The sequence below is a fragment of the Dendronephthya gigantea genome, unplaced genomic scaffold, assembly GCF_004324835.1.
Source record: "Dendronephthya gigantea isolate DGI-Jeju-01 unplaced genomic scaffold, DenGig_1.0 000004F, whole genome shotgun sequence".
Classification (NCBI taxonomy): Eukaryota; Metazoa; Cnidaria; class Anthozoa; order Malacalcyonacea; family Nephtheidae; genus Dendronephthya; species Dendronephthya gigantea.
Genome location: NW_021163014.1, coordinates 1,410,116 through 1,427,577, shown reverse-complemented (window position 1 = coordinate 1,427,577; position 17,462 = coordinate 1,410,116). Strand labels below are relative to the sequence as shown.

Sequence of the window (17,462 nt, the reverse complement as noted above, 5' to 3'; positions counted from 1 at the left end):
CCGTCATACGTTGAAAAGGAAAATGAGTTGGTTGCTCTTATTAACAAAATTTCCAATGGTAAGTATTCATCCAGTAAATTTACTCAGTACAGATCAGAGATCACAATAATTGAAACGAGTTCCTAATTCAAGAATATAATTATATATTTCTCAACGTTACTCTCAAAGAACAACGAGCAATAATAAACGCGGAAATCCTGCTGTTAGACAAAGTTTGATCGCCTATGCAGAACTAATTAGCCAATTGTTGACTCCATGTAACATTAGTATTTTTTAGGTTTGACGTTTAAGGAAGATCTATTTTAGAACAATTGAGAAAACTAAAACATATAGCGCATACGGCTATCTAGCCTATGTAACATAGACGATGAGAAAAACGATACACCGCCTATGCATCAGCACCCAAAAGCTTTTTTAAGCCAGCTGGCCGTCCGCACGAATCCCGGGGACGCAATCTGATTACCTACATATTTTATAATAGATTGTGATTGGTTAGTGTGATAAATAATGATTGTGATTGGCTAGCGGAAAATAAATCGATATTTAATTATGCAACATGAATCATAATAATCGTCTCATCAATCTTTCATAACTACCTTCTCCAAACAAGATGGCAGTATTTAGAGAGGAGCTTTAGCAACGTGCTTTTACAGAGGCTAATTAAGAATCAGTTTAACATAGAAAACCTATTGCCTGAACAGATCGAAGGCATCGAGGCATTTGTCTACAGTAGTTGTTCTCTTTTAGGCGTTCTTCAATGTCAGATATTTGTGATATTAATACTCGCCGCTTCCTTGGAGCGTTCGCACAGCTTCGGCATATATACTGGCTCCGTTCATACAACAGTGAACGGCAAGCTCTCAAGTTAAGACTGTGTATTTTCCTTACTCCTTCCTTGAACTAAGTATCTATCTTTCGCTCAGCTAAATGCTTGCTGGCCGAAACCACAAACTGCGAACTTGCCGACATTACAATGATACAATGACCTACATAAATTCCAATGGCGCATAATTTCACACATAATTTCCGCATTAGCGGAAGCAAGCTGCATCAAATTGCAAATAAATTATTTCGCGGATAAATTATAGAACACGGATTTTGGCGCTAATGCGCAGACGCTATATTTCCACAATTATTCAAATATTCATAGCCCGAATGTTGGCGCCCGGAATTAAGGTGGCTCGATACAGTTTTCAAAAATTCCCTCGTTCATCACTTTGACAGGTTCAAACAACGCATGTGATTTATTCCAGAGATATTGGGGTTTTTACATATTTTGATGTTTCTACTTTTGAATCATATAGTTTTAGTAACAGATCGTCCGTTGCTATGGCGACATACGTCAGTGGCGGATCTAGGGGTGTCCAGAATAAGGCACAGCTTCATTTTAAATTCAAAACACCTTAACAACAACGCTATTGGTTATAGATTTTAAAAGAATATTTTTACATTAAAATCGACCAATGCGATTCAAATTTTAAGCCGTATTAATTTATTCTGAACACCCCTAGATCCGCCACTGACATACGTGTACAAAATTCACTCCAAAATGGCCAATTGCCTCGTATATAGTTAGAAAACAAGCACGGTGACCCCCAATTTTTTTTGGTGCATTATTTTACTTGGAAGAAAAACTAACAATTAACAAAATATAAAAAAATTATATAATGGCAAAATCGAAAAAATGTCATTTTTACATTTTTTAAAAATGTGGCATTATAGAATTTTTTCGAGCAGTATCGAGCCACCTTAAGTTATTATACTATATAGCGTCTGCGCGCAGGCTAACGGCTATCTAGTTCTCGTACCACTAGATGTCTTTTTGCAAGGGCATTATAATTTTAGTTAATTATCAAATAATTCTGGAATTTTTTCCAAACATTTTTTTCCTTTTGCGTGCATTATCGCCATAATTTGACAGGCAATAATATATATTTACTTCATATGTCAACCCTTTATTTAAATATTATTACTATTACCGTAATATTTTATTTGCAAACTTTTATGTGTTAAAATCTTTTATTAGCAAATCTTCAGCCACAAGGTCAAGGAAATCCAGGTATGAACAACAATAAATATATCAGAACAATTAGCATAATGCTCATCTATATACATAACTCTTCTAAAAAACTGTATATAGACAGCTATATGACTACACTATTTTCTTATTGTTTCCTGTATTCTCTGACATTATAAAATCACATTTTGGCTGGAATCGGTGATAAGTCATGCAATTTGTACTCGTGAGTTGGATATCTTGCCTCAACCCCCCCCCCCCCCGTCCTCATTCTTATGCGCCTATGAAAGACATAATCTTTGTAAGTCTATTTTTTCGGATACAAACCTGTATGAAAATCGAAACATTACACTAAACCTTGTTTGTTTTTGAAATATTTCAAAGCCACTCCTCCGGATCCCGGAAAATGTAAAGAAGCTCTTGCATTGTTTCCTTCTCCGAGCAAAGAGTTGACCAAAACAAGTCACGACACAATTGGAGATTTATACATGTCCATTGTTTACCTTCTCGGAGAAATAGCCATTTGTGGAAGAAAACATATTTTCACCGGCACAACAAAACAACAGGAATGGCCGAAAAAGAATCTTTTGAGAAAAGTCACGAATTATGAAGACGCCTTAAGAGCAATCAAATCAATAGTTGACCAAGGCGAAGGAGCGTCGGCGTATAGTCCTTTGCAACAGAATGTCGATTCATCAGAGTTGGCGCATTACTTCAAGTTTTCATCCATATATCATGGTAAAGGACTTGCAACGTTCAACGTTACTTACGAGAAAATTTTCAATAACAACAAAAAGGTAATAACAAGAAAAAGGTAAAGGTGAAGCACTGTTTCAAATATTAAGTAGTTTTTTATTCTTATATACGCGAGGTAGCAGGTTCTTTGCAAGGTTTTAACTATTGTTTCTAAATGTTCGTTTCTTGATCAGCTTTTGCTTCAAGTCTTCGTCGTTTTAGTGTCGTGTCTTCTTTGTTTGTTCTTGTCTTGTTGAGCTTCTTCAACGTTTTATATGGTTTTTACTCCGTTGTTCACTGAAAATTCTGGTGTTGTGCACGCCCTTTTATAGTAAAGGTTGAGGGACATCCGCACACGTCATCAACAAGAGTGAGCTGATCCTTATTCAGCCAATCAGCCTTGTGAGTGTGAACTGTGGGTTGGCGTTAGAAGCTCGCTCCAGCTCTCATTTCTTGTTTGTTTAAAGCGTTGACGAACTAGCCGAGTTGGTCTTTAGCTCAATCGATCAATACTTAAAAATGTTCACAACATAAAATATTTATCATCAACAACTATTAAATTTCCAAACATTGCTTCTTTGAACCTTATTTTACTCTTAACTACTTATGCTACTTTTTTATCGAATTAAGCTTTTTCTGACGTAATGCTTAAAATGCTCGACCGCGCGCAATATAAAATACGATTGATTGACATGAGAACTTTCAATTGCAGCTCCCTAAAGCACCTTTGTTCTTAAGATTAAAATAGTTTAGCTTCGCTTGGGCTTTTAAGATACGTAAACTTTACATGTTTACATAAACCCATGTTTACCTAAGAACGACAAGTTGGACAAAATAAACACTAAATTATTACTGCATTAAATATTCTCCGAAAGTACCAAGCCAGGAAGGAAATGTGATTGATATTTGCGAAAGGCCAAAAATTATATAGACTCATGCATTTTGTGGCAATAATCAATTACTATCCATGCATGGCAGGTGATATTTCCCATTTTTATAACTATTTTAATATGCATTTAACTGAACGTAATAAAGCCTTGCGTAACAGAAACATTAAAAATAAACCGTTTTATTTAGAACGAGCTGCATTCGAAAAACGTCCAAAATTATATAATATCGGTTAATATGCATGCTAAAGGTCGTTCAAAATATAAAATTTTAACAGGCCAAATTAAATCCAATCAGAGAGCTGTCGAAGGTCCCCCTTTATTCATTTGTTTAACAGGCCAAATCCAATCAGAGAGCTGTCGAAGGTTTCCCTTTATTCATTTGACATTGCTTCTTTCTATTGCAACGTTTCTTGTGATTCGATAAAGTTTTGAGGGCATTTAAACTTGCATGGCATAAAAAGTCAACTATGATCATGATCCATCTTAAAATTTTTTTTTCATCTTCCCTAACGTGTTTACCTGGCGCACTTGATCTACTTTCCACCGACCAAACTGTTTTTGAGTTTATTTTATTATGCTATTTTTAGAAATTGAAATTATTATCAAAGTATAATTATATAATTAAAGAGTTTAGTGGTTGCCAGGTTTCCTTGTCGAGATTCCGTGCATGCCTTGAAAAACTGCCTTGAAAAACAGCCATGAAAAACTGCCTATAGCGGTAATTACATAAAGTGGGCAACTTGAAATATGCCCTGTTCGTTCACAATTTGTGTGCACTCTCTATGTCTTGCGGGCGAAAAAAGACAACACCATCCTTCCTCTTTCTAATTATGTTTATTGTTTGATCAGGAATCGCACGAAAATTACGCCTATGTGGGTGATAAAATACCCTTCTTTCAAAACGGCGTTTGGCCTGTGGTGAAGAACCCACGGATGTCAAAGTATAAGCCTAATAGTCAGGCTTACAAGAACGCAGAGGCTTTCAATCACATATACAACAAGCTTTTGGAAACTATGCAGAGTGTATTCGATGGTAATGTTGACAGGTAGGTGCCTAAGCCTTTATATATTTAAGTTTTACACTTACCGAGTGATAACCCCGGATAAGAAGCATTTATCTGAACACAAATTAATCAAGAGTTAAAATTGATAAGGAAAAGTCAAACAACTGTATTTATAGCTATTTATGACCGTTATTATAAATATAATAATATACTTTTTCCCCGAAATGTATTGCATGTCTTTCTAAACAACAGATTATGAGCAGAACTGAAACAAGATGTGATGATTGAGGGGTGCATATATTCTATATAGGAACATATTTGTTCTCCCAACGTATTTTTCTTATACGTATATTCGTTTCGAAAAGGTTTGCCGACTAAACTGCTGAAACCGAGCAGGCAGGTTTAATCGTATTACACGGATCCGGAATATTTTGGGCTATTTTGGGCGTGTACACGGTGCAATTTTTCTTGCAACTTGCAATGCAATTCTGCTTTTCAGAGATGTTTATTTGAGAACAACGAAACTTTGTATTTGTAATATTTTGTGCACTTTTCTTCTGCTAGGCTCTTCACTAATTTACATCTCTTAGAAGTAGAATTGCATTGCAAGTCGAAAGAAAAATTGCACCGTGTAACAGGGCCTTTAGTATAAATAGTAATGTTAGCATTAATTGAGACTAATTTTCATCCAAAAATAATTTTTTAACTTCCAGAATATAGGCTATCGAAAACGGTTGCTTTAGACTGTTTCAAAAGGCAAAATGCTAAGTCAGCTTCATCAAACTATATGCCTATAAGGGAGATGGATGGTTTAGGGAAGCGGAAACATTGGCGAAACATAAGAGCCAGATCACAGACCTTCGTTTCGCCGGCCTTAAAATTCGCAGGGGGGAGGCCTGAGAAAAAAGTTGTAAGCGTCTTCCTTTCACTTTGCTATTCTTAGTAATTAACGCTGATAATTGACACATTTAATGTTATTTCAATGCTCACTATAGTTTCTTGTAGACACTCATGGAGTATGTCGGGCGAGTGTGCCTTTTGTTTCGGTAATTTTTGGCTAGTTTACGCAGAATCATTCACTAGTAATAATAATAATTGTCAGGGTTGGATGTATATACAGTTTCATTGAGGGTGCGGATTCTGTTTTTGTATCAAACGAATTTGAAGGCTGAATTCACAGATCGAATTCCGAGACGTTTCAATTTTTCTACTTATCACACGCGAATATCGTTACACTGGCCAGTGGCGTAGCCAGAACGATAATTGGGGGGCCCATATTCATATATTCGTGATACGCAGGGTCGATTCATTTTCAAATCGTTAGTCTTTACAGTCTTTAACATCAGTATCTGAATATTCCACTGACTTGCGTACGCTTTTTCTTAACGCCTTTGTTTCGCCTTTGCGTCTCCCTGCGAATTTTAAGGCGGGCGAAACGAAGGCCTGTTTTCAGGCTAGGATTGCAACTCACTTGTGGCCATTCAAAAATAAAAATTTTGGGGGGATTTTTTATATCATATTCTACATTATATTATATTTAAGACGGCATTTAAGTACAGCGTTTATTTCATGCTATTTTAAAATTAACGGCAATAAGCTGTCAGTGTGAATGTCGGTCTGTTTCCCAATTTGAACGTAACTCAGTGCCAATAAGGGACTAAAATATTATGACGAAGATATTTGACGATATTTCTTCGTGACTAAATTTTGAGATTCATGGAGAATAGAATTTTGAAACCTAGCTATGTATTTTATAAAGCTTGCACCTATGTTGGTAGCGGCTCTTTTGATGGGCTATAATTAGAATTTGGAAATTATGTTATAATAGATTGGAGATTGGTGCTGATAGGACATTTGTGATGCCACATAGAATACATAAATTCTCTTTTCTCTCATTGAAAACTCTTCTTCTGCAGATTTGATGATACATTTGGTCTGATGAAATCTCTGATCGTTTACGGAAATCGTGTGGTTCAGACACCGATCGACGAAAACGGAGATCCCAACGAAGGTCCTAATGCGGGTCCAACTTATAATAACTGACTTGGAAATCTTTAATTTTTGTCAAGCACCCTTTTTGTTCGTGCGCTTAATTTTTTGTCTTTGTAAACTTCGCTGCATTTTGAATGCTAATAAAATTAATGCACTCTAAAAACCTTTTCCAGCAGACAGTTTTGCGGAATATAAGAGAAAACATACTCCGAAAATAAACATCTTGTAAACCCAAGATATGAGTTGTTAAAAACAAGACACAATATTCAAGGTGATATTTCGACTCTATTTCAAAGTCATTGTCAAACCTAACCTATAACTATTATAGTTAGGTTTGACAATGACTTTGAAATAGAGTCGAAATATCACCTTGAATATTGTGTCTTGTTTTTAACAACTCATATCTTGGGTTCACAAGATGTTTATTTTCGGAGTATGTTTTCTCTTATATTAATGCACTCTTCCATTGAAAAGATACTTTGTATAGTTTTTTTATTTGTTTTAGAAACACATTATTTTGTCATAAAAGTTGCGTAAAAGTAAATAATAGAAAAGGGAGACATAGTTGTAGTGTTTGACGAGAATAAGAAGAGGGCTCTGTGCAAGACAGCAGTAGTAGAGAGATTAATTAAAGGAAGAGGTCAAGTAGTTAAAGATGCAGAAGTTAAAGTCTTTCCCAAGGGTAAACATCTCCGCCTTTCCAGACCAGTACAAAAGCTTTACCCTTTAGAGATAAGAGCCACCCTCGAAAGTACAGATGGGACTAAGGAAAAATTGCTTCCAAGTCAGAGCAATAAACCTCTCCGACGTAATCCTGCATGTGCGCGCAGCCGCGTTAGACTCCAAGTGGAAAACCAGGTGCATGGTTGATTCGTAAGCGAATCATACGGGGGAGTGTGTCATAAAAGTTGCGTAAAAGTAAAATAGTTGTTATTGCCAAATAGAATGTTATGTTTGATTGTTTGTTAAGTAAAATAGTTGTTATTACCAAGTAGAATGTTATGTTAAATTTGTTTGTATAGTAAAAGATTGTTTTTGCCAGCATTATGTTGGAACGGACGATGGGCATAACAAGATAACGCAGAAATGCTCCCTTGTGGGCGAAAGAGAACGGAAACTGCAAATTGTATGTGCCAAAAGGGAGTCACCAGTTATTATAAATAGAGAGACAAATTGTATGAGCGGGAGATTGTGAGACGTAAGAAACGAAAATACGAAAGATACAGTCCCTTGAATTAGGAACCAGCGTGTGCGAGCTTCCCTGGACCCGATTGTGGGAAAAGTTCGCGAAACGTGGTGCTAATGTAAACAGTAAGAGCAATGACGGAGTGACAACCCTGTCCACTGCCGTTGATGAACGTTTACCTCGCATTACCGAATATTTAGTTGAGCATGGTGCCAAAGGGAATGGTACGCTTTTGCTCACTGCTATTTTAAGAAATGCATTAGATATTGTGAAGTACATGGTCGAAAAAGGGGCAAGTGTTTCGGCCTAGGCCGACGATGGCTTGACAGTTTTACACACTGCCGCCGTTGCCACACGTTCACTTCATATTGTCAGATTTTAAGTGGAGCATGCTGCTAATGTAAATGACAAAGATACTACAAATGGGATGACAATTCTGCATTCTGCTACCAAAAAATGTTCACTTGACATAGTCAAATATTTAGTTGAAAAAGGCGCTGCAGTCGACAAAAAGAAAAATGATGGGATGTCAGCTTTGCATCTTGCTGTTGTTAGAAGGTTGACTAATATTGTCAAATATCTAGTTGATAATTAATGGCGCTGACGTAAATAGTAAAAAAAAGACAGCAAAACAATCCTGCATGACGCTGTTGCTCAAGGTGAATTTCAGAACGAATATTTAGTCGAGCATGGCGCAAAGGTTAATGGCAAAGACATCCGCGGAATTACGGTTCTTCACACAGCTATTACGAGCAATAACATTGCCATTGTCAGATATATTTAGTTGAAAACGGTGCTGATGTAAATGGCAAGACCAAGGCTGATGGTAAAACAGTTCTTCGTACTGCTGTTGTACATGGCTACCTTGACATTGTAACGTATATATTTGGTTGATCGTGGTGCTAGCGTAGGTATAAAAAGTAGTGATGGGGAAACTGTCTTGGACGTTGCTGCTAAGAGACGCGGGAATGACATCTTGAATTATTTACTCGAACATACTCAAAGTAAAGGCCAGAATCTTGATAAAAACTCTGCTCTCTTAACTGCTTTTGATACTCGAAATTTTAACGCTGAAAACAATTTAGTAGAAAATAGTGCAAATATAAACGCAAAATATCCTATTGGAGAAACAATTCTGCACGTAGCTGTTAAAAAGCAGGTAGATCACATTCTCAACTATTTGGTTGAACATGGCGCAAACGTAACAAGCAAAAATACTCGCGAAGAAACCGTTTCACACACTGCTATTGTTTATAGTTACACTGAAATGGTCAGGTATTTGGTCCAACATGCATGGAGCTAATGTGAATGAAAATGATAATACTGGGCAGGAAATCCTTCGCGTTGCTGTAAATAACGGTGTATTGGGGGTTATCAAGTATTTAGTTTAAAATGGTATTGATTTAACTAAAGGAAAACTCGGGGTCTACGCAATCAGTAAGGCTGTTTTCCTAAATTCTGCTGACTTGGTCAATCTTTTGTTGCAAAAGAATATTAATGAGTCAGAAATTCTGGAAAGTTTGATGTTAACGGAAAGCGACTGAATCTTCTGGAATGGAGTATCCAGCTTGGTCACAACAATACTACATCGCTCCTTAAAATGTCTGTGAAGCACAGTAAGAAAAAACAGGATTTGAAGACAAAGAACGTGAACGAATTAAGAGAGGTAATAGTTATTATTTTCTTATATAGCTAAGCCTAAGTGTTTTCATTTGAATACCTATATCTACATGCTCATACAACTGTTCACCTTCATGATGTAGCTATTAGTAGCATGTACGTGCACGCAGTAATAACCTAACCAAAACCGCGGTTCGACCTGGTTAACCGCTGTGAGCCTGATGTTGAACCTCAGTCGAATGCGGTCTGACAGATATTTCTTATGATGTTTAATTTCAATATGATTATTATGTTGTCGTTCTCGGCATTTCATAAATTCCGTTTGGTAATCATCAGTAATTTCTAAATCGGAATGTTCCTGGTCATGCATGTAGTGCTCAAGAAAAAAGTTGTTATAAATAGAACATCGATGCATTTTATGGACATTTCTTTCTTTGTTTTCCCTTTTTTGTTTGTCCCTTTAAAGCTTAACACATCATTAATAAGCATTTTATACGCTCTTTACTATAGAGTAACACAATGGAGGCTTTTGTCGCCCACCGTGATTTCAAAATTGGCGAGGGCGGACTTGGTTCGTGTGTATATGTGGGTGCATGTCATGAAAGATGGAAGCGAAGTTGCTGTTAAAACACTGCAGGTGGTAGGTTGGAGGAAATTGTTAGAAACGAGAAGGAAATTCTTGAAGCCATTAACTTAATCGATTCCCCATTTCTAGTGAAATACCGAGATTTCCAGCGCAACGACGGTTTTGTTCATCTTGTTGTCGATCTCTGCGAAGAGACGTTGGCGAATCTTGTTAAATCTCACAGTATTGAATATCTGCAGAAGAATGGACCGCAAATGATTAAAGAAATTTTAACCGGACTTCAGTTTCTTCATGCTCGAGGAATTTTGCACATGCAGAGATTTGAAACCAGGAAATATCCTGGTAGATATCGAAGGTCGCATGAGATTGGCGGACTTTGGGATGAGTCTGGACCTGGAAGGAGAGGAAACAACTGTTTTGACGGATGCCAAAGGATCGTGCGGTTGGAAACCGTCAGAAGTAATTAGTGCAGGTCACAAAGGAAAAAAAGGTGGTTTCAAAAAGAAATCGTAACTATATCCAAGTTACGGGTATGATTGCATCCTACATTTTAACTGAAGGTGAACATCCTTTTGGTGTACCTTTAGATCGAGAGAAAAATATTTTTAAAGGAAATTCTACGAAAAAATTCAAACTACCTCAAAAACGTCATCGTGAGAAAGGCTAATATGGTTTCAAGTAAAAACGCTAATTCACTATCGCAATCGCTATTTGATAGTCTCAAGTTGAGCGTCACTTCCAATCTGTCTTTAACTATCCAAATTTCTTACTTTAATATTATTGATTTATACCTATGACGTTTGCATACATTATGATAATTATCCTATATCCGCACAATTTTCAACATCATACTGTCGAGTAACTCGAGTCCGTACGTACTTGCATGTTTATGATTATAATAAGCTTCAATTCGCCAATTGCAATTATTCTTGCTTTCTTCATAACGGTTCTTGATGTAAATTGCAAACATTACTTGTAATAACAATCCTTGCAATCCTAACATGCAATCCTAACAATCGCTATGGTGCGGCGGGCTTTATATTTGTGTTTATATTTCACTCATGTGAACCAGGGATAATTATCGACATCATCGTATCCATATATAAAGATGCTTTATTGAACGACATGCCCGCCGTTATTTTAAACATTGCTGGCATGTCGAACAAAGAAGTAAATTATTTTACAATGCACATACTTGAACAATTACTTGCTCAGAGCAACAGGAATTGTAAACAGTGAACCAATCAAAACGCTTTCTGCTGCATCTCAAACGTCATCGAGCGGATACGCACGGGCGGATATAAAGTACCTCCAAGGCGCACTTGTTTGTCTCAAACAGATTGCCCTGCGAACTATTGGTTACAGACATGGAGCTTCGAATAGTAGGAATTGTTTTGTTTGGTGTGATATTATGTCTACCTTGTTGCTCAGGTAGGTGTTGCATGGTTCTCTACGCAGGGTCTGGGGAACTAAATAGCTAGACGATTTGTGTATATTTGCATGTGTTTGTTAATTTAACATAACTTTAATAGCCATAAAATGCCTTCAGCCTTCGATCAGCAAGACTAAAGATGAAAGGGTAAACGCCGTCAACTTTGTTTGCATTTTCTTCGAGAATTATGATATATCTCTGATATATGTCACATTAATTTCACAAATTTCTGATTATTGTTTCACAATATGGTCTATTTTAGAATCGGATCAAATTACTATTAACTATATATAATGACTTAACAATAAACGCTGGACCAGAAACATGCAACCAATTCTACATGATTGCGGATATAATGTAGAAACTCGCATTCATGCCCATGTTTCATTTATTGAGTATTAAAGAAAAAGTTCTGGATAGAATAATACGTCGAAGATTGTGAAGCCTAAACACATTTACATTTATAAACGCGAGTCGTAACGACTCACGAGTTAAGAATTTGACATTATTAATTAAGGTCGGATTGCTGCTTGTTGATAACAGAAAAGTGGTTGAAATACACCGCTTTTGTAGTCTTGCCTTAAATAACTCGGACGAAATATGTGCATTATATGAGATTACATTGCTTTAATTTGCACTGGTAATAAGATAACGTTCGAACAAACATGGTCTAACGTAACTGTATTGCTACTAAATAATTTATATAAAGTTTTATAAACAGGAAAAGTATATCGTAATTAATTAAGGTGCCTAACAAGACGTAACGTGGCGACGACGACTATTTTCTGAACCTTAAACAACATCATTTGTTGCAACCACAATACACGGCTTATATGTGTGAAAAAATTCAAACTAAAGTGTTTACATACAGCATATCTTGTTGGGGATACTCACTCCATAGTTCTTTCGAGCAATCCCGCGGCAGGAACTCTAAACTTGCAGCGGAAACTAGAACTTGACGCCACACGCTTCGACAGGCAAATTGCGAATTCATATACTAACATAGCGTTGTTGGAATAGAATATTAAAGATTTGACCATGAGAAGAATTCCACCCGCCCTAAATTCAGAGTAAGTTGGGCAATTTGTACTCGCGACTCGGATAATTTTTGCTCAACAACCCCATGCCCCCAAAATTTTTAGACCTGTACACCTATGCCCACGTTTGTTAGAGGTTAGCAACCATATAATATATGAACATTGAACATATGATTTTCATTTTCATGTAAGCACTAATATGATTATGTTAAACTGTGCACCCTTATATCGGTCCGGTCAATATTAATACAGGAAATGTACATATAATACAACTACGGCAAATTATACATTATGCAAATTTTATTCTATGTTCCTAAGTTTAAACTTTAAAGTCTTGTGACTTGAGTATCCGGATTAAATTAACGTAAAAACGGAAGTTTTTTGCTTTATTTATATCTAATCGCATCTTGAAATTTGAAAGCACACATGCATGCACTCACGCTTGATTTTATTTAAAATACTTTTTTTATATTTAAAATACGTATTTCCAAATAAAATTCCGTAACACACTGTATTTGCTATTTTCTTGAATTATTGGTTACCGTTGTTTGTTTAAGTTTAAATAAGATCAATGACAATTATAATTCGGCTTTATGTGTTGCAATTTCATAATTTTCCTTACGTTCACCGTATTGTAAAAATGATAAACCCTTACCCTTAAAGAAAAGCAGGACGGATGGACGAGCACCTTTGGAGGGGTACTATGCGCCTTGCGCTAAAGGCACTGTTAATGCTAGGGCTTTCAAGAGATTTTTCATCAAGAAAGATACTAGGGCCTTCAAGGGATTTCTGCTACGGCTAGGGCAGGGCACAAATTTGTACCCGTACCCATTTTATCAGTGTTCAGGATACCAATAAGAACTTACCTTTAAATTCAAAAATTGCTCAGAACTGCATTCCGGCCATGCAGTGCAAAGTGCAAATTCCTAAGTGCCAAATATGGTGGCATAAAATCCTCAGGCGTGCACGCTAGTGATCATCATATGTAACTGGCGTGCGCGCTAGTGGTCATCATGTAACTGGCGTGCATGCTAGGTGATCATCCGACATCCGACAAACATCAAAGTTTAATAGTGGCCAGCCCGCAAGCGGGCTTTAAGCGAAGTTATCACAAATATAAAAACATGTCGTCTGTTGAATTTTGAAACATATACATTCTCTTGTTCATGCGCTCCCCCTAATACAATACTTATTTTCCTTCCTTCTATATTTAGCCACCTCGTCCGACTGTCAATCAGGACGCGTGTCTACGATACTTCATCCCTCCTTTTCTTTAAAAGGTTAATGCAATTCAGGTCCAATATCAACCTTAATTACTTTTACTGTTCACAATATATAACCCTGTATGCTGTTTCTGGTCGATCTTCGCATGCAGTGTAGTTGTTTGCTCTCCGTTGTTCAATCCTGTTGTTGTTGCTTCTCGTTCGTCGAGGTCCTCGCTATTATCATCTGATTCTCTCGCATCACCCTTTATCTGTTTAAAAAAGGATGCATTCCTTGTGACTACGTGCCTCCCATTTTCAGCTGTTATTTGATTATTATGTATGGTTCCAGTTCGAAATTTGTTGTGAACTTGTTTCTCTTTCTTTGTTTAATCATGACTTTGTCCCCCACTTTTAGTGCCGATGATTTTGCATGTCTTCTTTCATTTGCGTATTTTCTTCCTTTTGTTTTTGCTTTTGCATCGTTCGCTTTAGCTTCTTCATGCCGGTTTACTACTTTATGACTACTTCTTTACTACAGAGGTGTTTTTTTTTATCTGATAGTCATTCCCTTTCAAAACGTAATTTTTTGAAAAAAAATCAATTTTCTTATTTTTATATATTTAGATACTTTAAGTATTATACTTCAAGATAAGATGGTTTGTTTGCCGGTGAAAATGTGTATTTACGAGTAAATAAGGTTTTCGGAGTCATTACTTTAATATTTTTCCCCTTGCAACGCCAAAGGAACGTGTTTTCCTTCCAAATTTGCTTCAATATTTTATTTCCAAACAGCTTTCTTTCAATTCAACTTTTGAAGTATGTTATTTAAAACATGCTGGTAAATCTCTTTGTGATTGGTTCGTTTTTGTTGGGATAGCAACGCGCTGAATTTCCATATTCGTGGTTGATCGACAGGGAAATTGGTCGGGTTTTTTGCGTTAATAAGTCCAAACGTTGTTGTTAATGTTTAGAATTACATTCCGTCTGTTATTTTGATTCTATTTCGGAGTAAATAGATGGGGAATTCGAGAAACAGAGCGAGAAAAAAATCAAAGATTCCACCGTCAAGGAAATGAATTGCTGACACCCAAGATGGCGAACCAAGCTATAAAGATCCTGAACCTTCTGCGCGACAATTTAGCCAACTGAATACTGAATTAATCCATGGTTTGTCAAGCAACATTTATAATACTTCAAAAAAAGGAACTATTTTCATTGACTTATCCATATTATTTAACGTATTTGACCACGTTATGAAATGCCCTGATTGTGAGTGTGACATAGTTGACATGAAAAAGAAATGTGGTTATTCTAATTACATTGTGCTAGAATGTAAGAATATGGAGTGTGATTGGAAGTATTCATTCAATATCTCAAAAAAAATGTCAGGCGTTCCTACGAAATGAATGTAAGAATTGTCCTGGCTTTCAGGGAAATTGGCAAAGGTCATAGTGCTATGACTAAGGGGACATTCAATAAGGGGGCAAATAAGATGATGAATATGCCTGCCCCACCAACACGCCGTGTCTTCAGAAAGATACAAAATGAAAAGGTTATGCCAGTTGTAAAGAAATTAGCAACTGATAGCATGGTCAGCAATGTTTGTGAGTAAGAAATGAGAAGGAAAATGATAGAGAATGTGGAGTATCAATTGACAGTACTTGGCAGAAAAGAGACTATTTTTCCCACAATGGTGTTAAACTGTTATATCCTTGGACACAAAAAATGCTTAGATGTGGAGGTATTGTCAGACGATAAGTGATATCAAAACTGGTAAAATAAGACACATGATCAAAGGTTCAATGAATGGGAGGCATCCCACATCTGTCAGGTAAATCATAAGGGAAGTGCTGGTTGTATGGAGACAACTGGTGCTGTTCGGATTTTTGAACGGTCACTGGAAACAACGGGTTTTAAGTATGTTAGTGTACTAGGAGATGGTGATTCAGCAACATATGACACCATGGTTGAAAGTCAACCATATGGAGAAGATTGCATTCCCAATAAATTGGAATGCATTGGGCATGTTCAAAAGAGGGTTGGAGGTCGTCTTCGAAAACTTAAATCTTCCAAAAAAAGGATTAAAATTTGGCAGATGGCAAAGGTTTGGCAGGTAAAGGCAGGCTCACAGACAGCAAAATCGATGTTCTGGCCTGGCAGTTAGAGAAAACCTTGATGATGTTTCCTTAATGGCAAAGGCAATTGAAGCATCACTTTACGATGTCGCTTCAACTGCTGAGAATCCACAGCATCATCTCTGCCCTGAAGGAAACAACAGCTGGTGTGGATACAAAAAAGGCGAAGCCCTCTTTGTTTTTTTCTATGCACACCAGCTGTTGTTTCCTTCCTTATATCCCTATATAAGCATAAAAATGGAATCCCCAGCTGAATTGTTGACATGATCAAGCCAATTTATCAAGATCTTAGCAAGACTGAACTTTTAAGCAAATGTACTCACGGATTAACACAGAATGTTAATGAATGCTTAAACAGGCTTATCTTGGACAGATGTCCTAAGTCCACTTATGTTGAACCGGAAACAGTAGCTCTTGGCACTTACTTAGCCATTTTAAAGTTTAATGAAAAAAACTGTTTAGTGTTAAAAACTGTTTAGTGACCTTGATATAACTCCAGGTATCTTTACTGGTAAAGCCACAGGAGATTCTGATGATTCCAGAATGAACCTGTCGGCAAATAAGACCTCTGAAACAATCTCTAGGACCGTCAATGACGCGGTATTTATTTTTGAATTTCGTAGGCGAACGTACCACAGCCGAAAAGCCCAAATGCTCCCAGTCTCATGAAAATGGCGGTACTTGCATAGGTATGTTTAAAAGAACAATTGAGAGTTATCCATAGCAGTATTATTTAATTCAAATTATTTCTTTCAAAACGTGTAAAGATCCGTGCTCTTCAAACCCCTGTAAACCTGGGCCCAAAAAATGTAAACGTGAAGAAGGAACAAGCGATGGTTACAAATGTGTGTGTCCGAAAGATACACTTGGTAAAGAATGTGAATTCCCAGGTATGCAACTTGTTTCGAAATGTACAAAATGCAATTCGCGAGCATTAATAACTAAATTCACGTAGGGTTTCTAGAAACAAAGGTCCAAAATTATATATCGCCATGCAATCTTTCAAAGAACTTATGTATTTAAATGAACACTTCAGTAACTCATCTAGTTGTTGTTCTGCGTGCGAATTTTTTTTAACCTTTTTAAATAATTAATGAGATTTTCAAAGAAGGCAGATACTGAAAAAGTAAAATTTGAAGGAAATATGGAACGCGAAAGGACAAGGAAACAAAATATCATCGGCTCTACAACAAAAACGTCATATAATTTTGCTCCTGTGTCCTGCCACAGCTGCATATAGTAACGCATGGTCTAAATAATTTACAAACCTTCAAATTATCACCAAAAATATGGCACGATGCACAACATCGTTCCAGGTCGTACCATCTAATGCATAATATTGTGTTTTGCCAGGCATTGTTTCTAATGTTTCATACCTTTTGTACAGTATTTACATTTACCTAGGTCCATGCGTTTCAACGCCATGTCAGCATAAAGGAGAATGTATACAAGTCGGGGATGCTGGAATGTATCGGTGTGACTGCACAAAAACGAAATTTATTGGTTATTTTTGCGAATTTAAAGGTAATGCCTTTTATTTACTGTCAAAACATTTCAAGTGTTGGACAGCACGAGAAAGAAAATTAGTAATTATAAGCATATAAAATTTGCCATCCAATCGTT

General features: G+C 36.7%; 1 protein-coding gene across 1 annotated transcript in view; it reads left to right on the top strand.

The window, feature by feature from the left end:
- The window catches only part of LOC114515704, a 79,528-nt gene that overhangs the window by 32,403 nt on the left and 29,663 nt on the right, over nt 1-17,462 (top strand). Inside the window, exons 3-4 of the mRNA XM_028535003.1 lie at nt 16,607-16,729; nt 17,244-17,363. Coding sequence (XP_028390804.1) covers nt 16,607-16,729; nt 17,244-17,363 — 243 coding nt within the window. The remainder of the gene's footprint in view (nt 1-16,606; nt 16,730-17,243; nt 17,364-17,462) is intronic.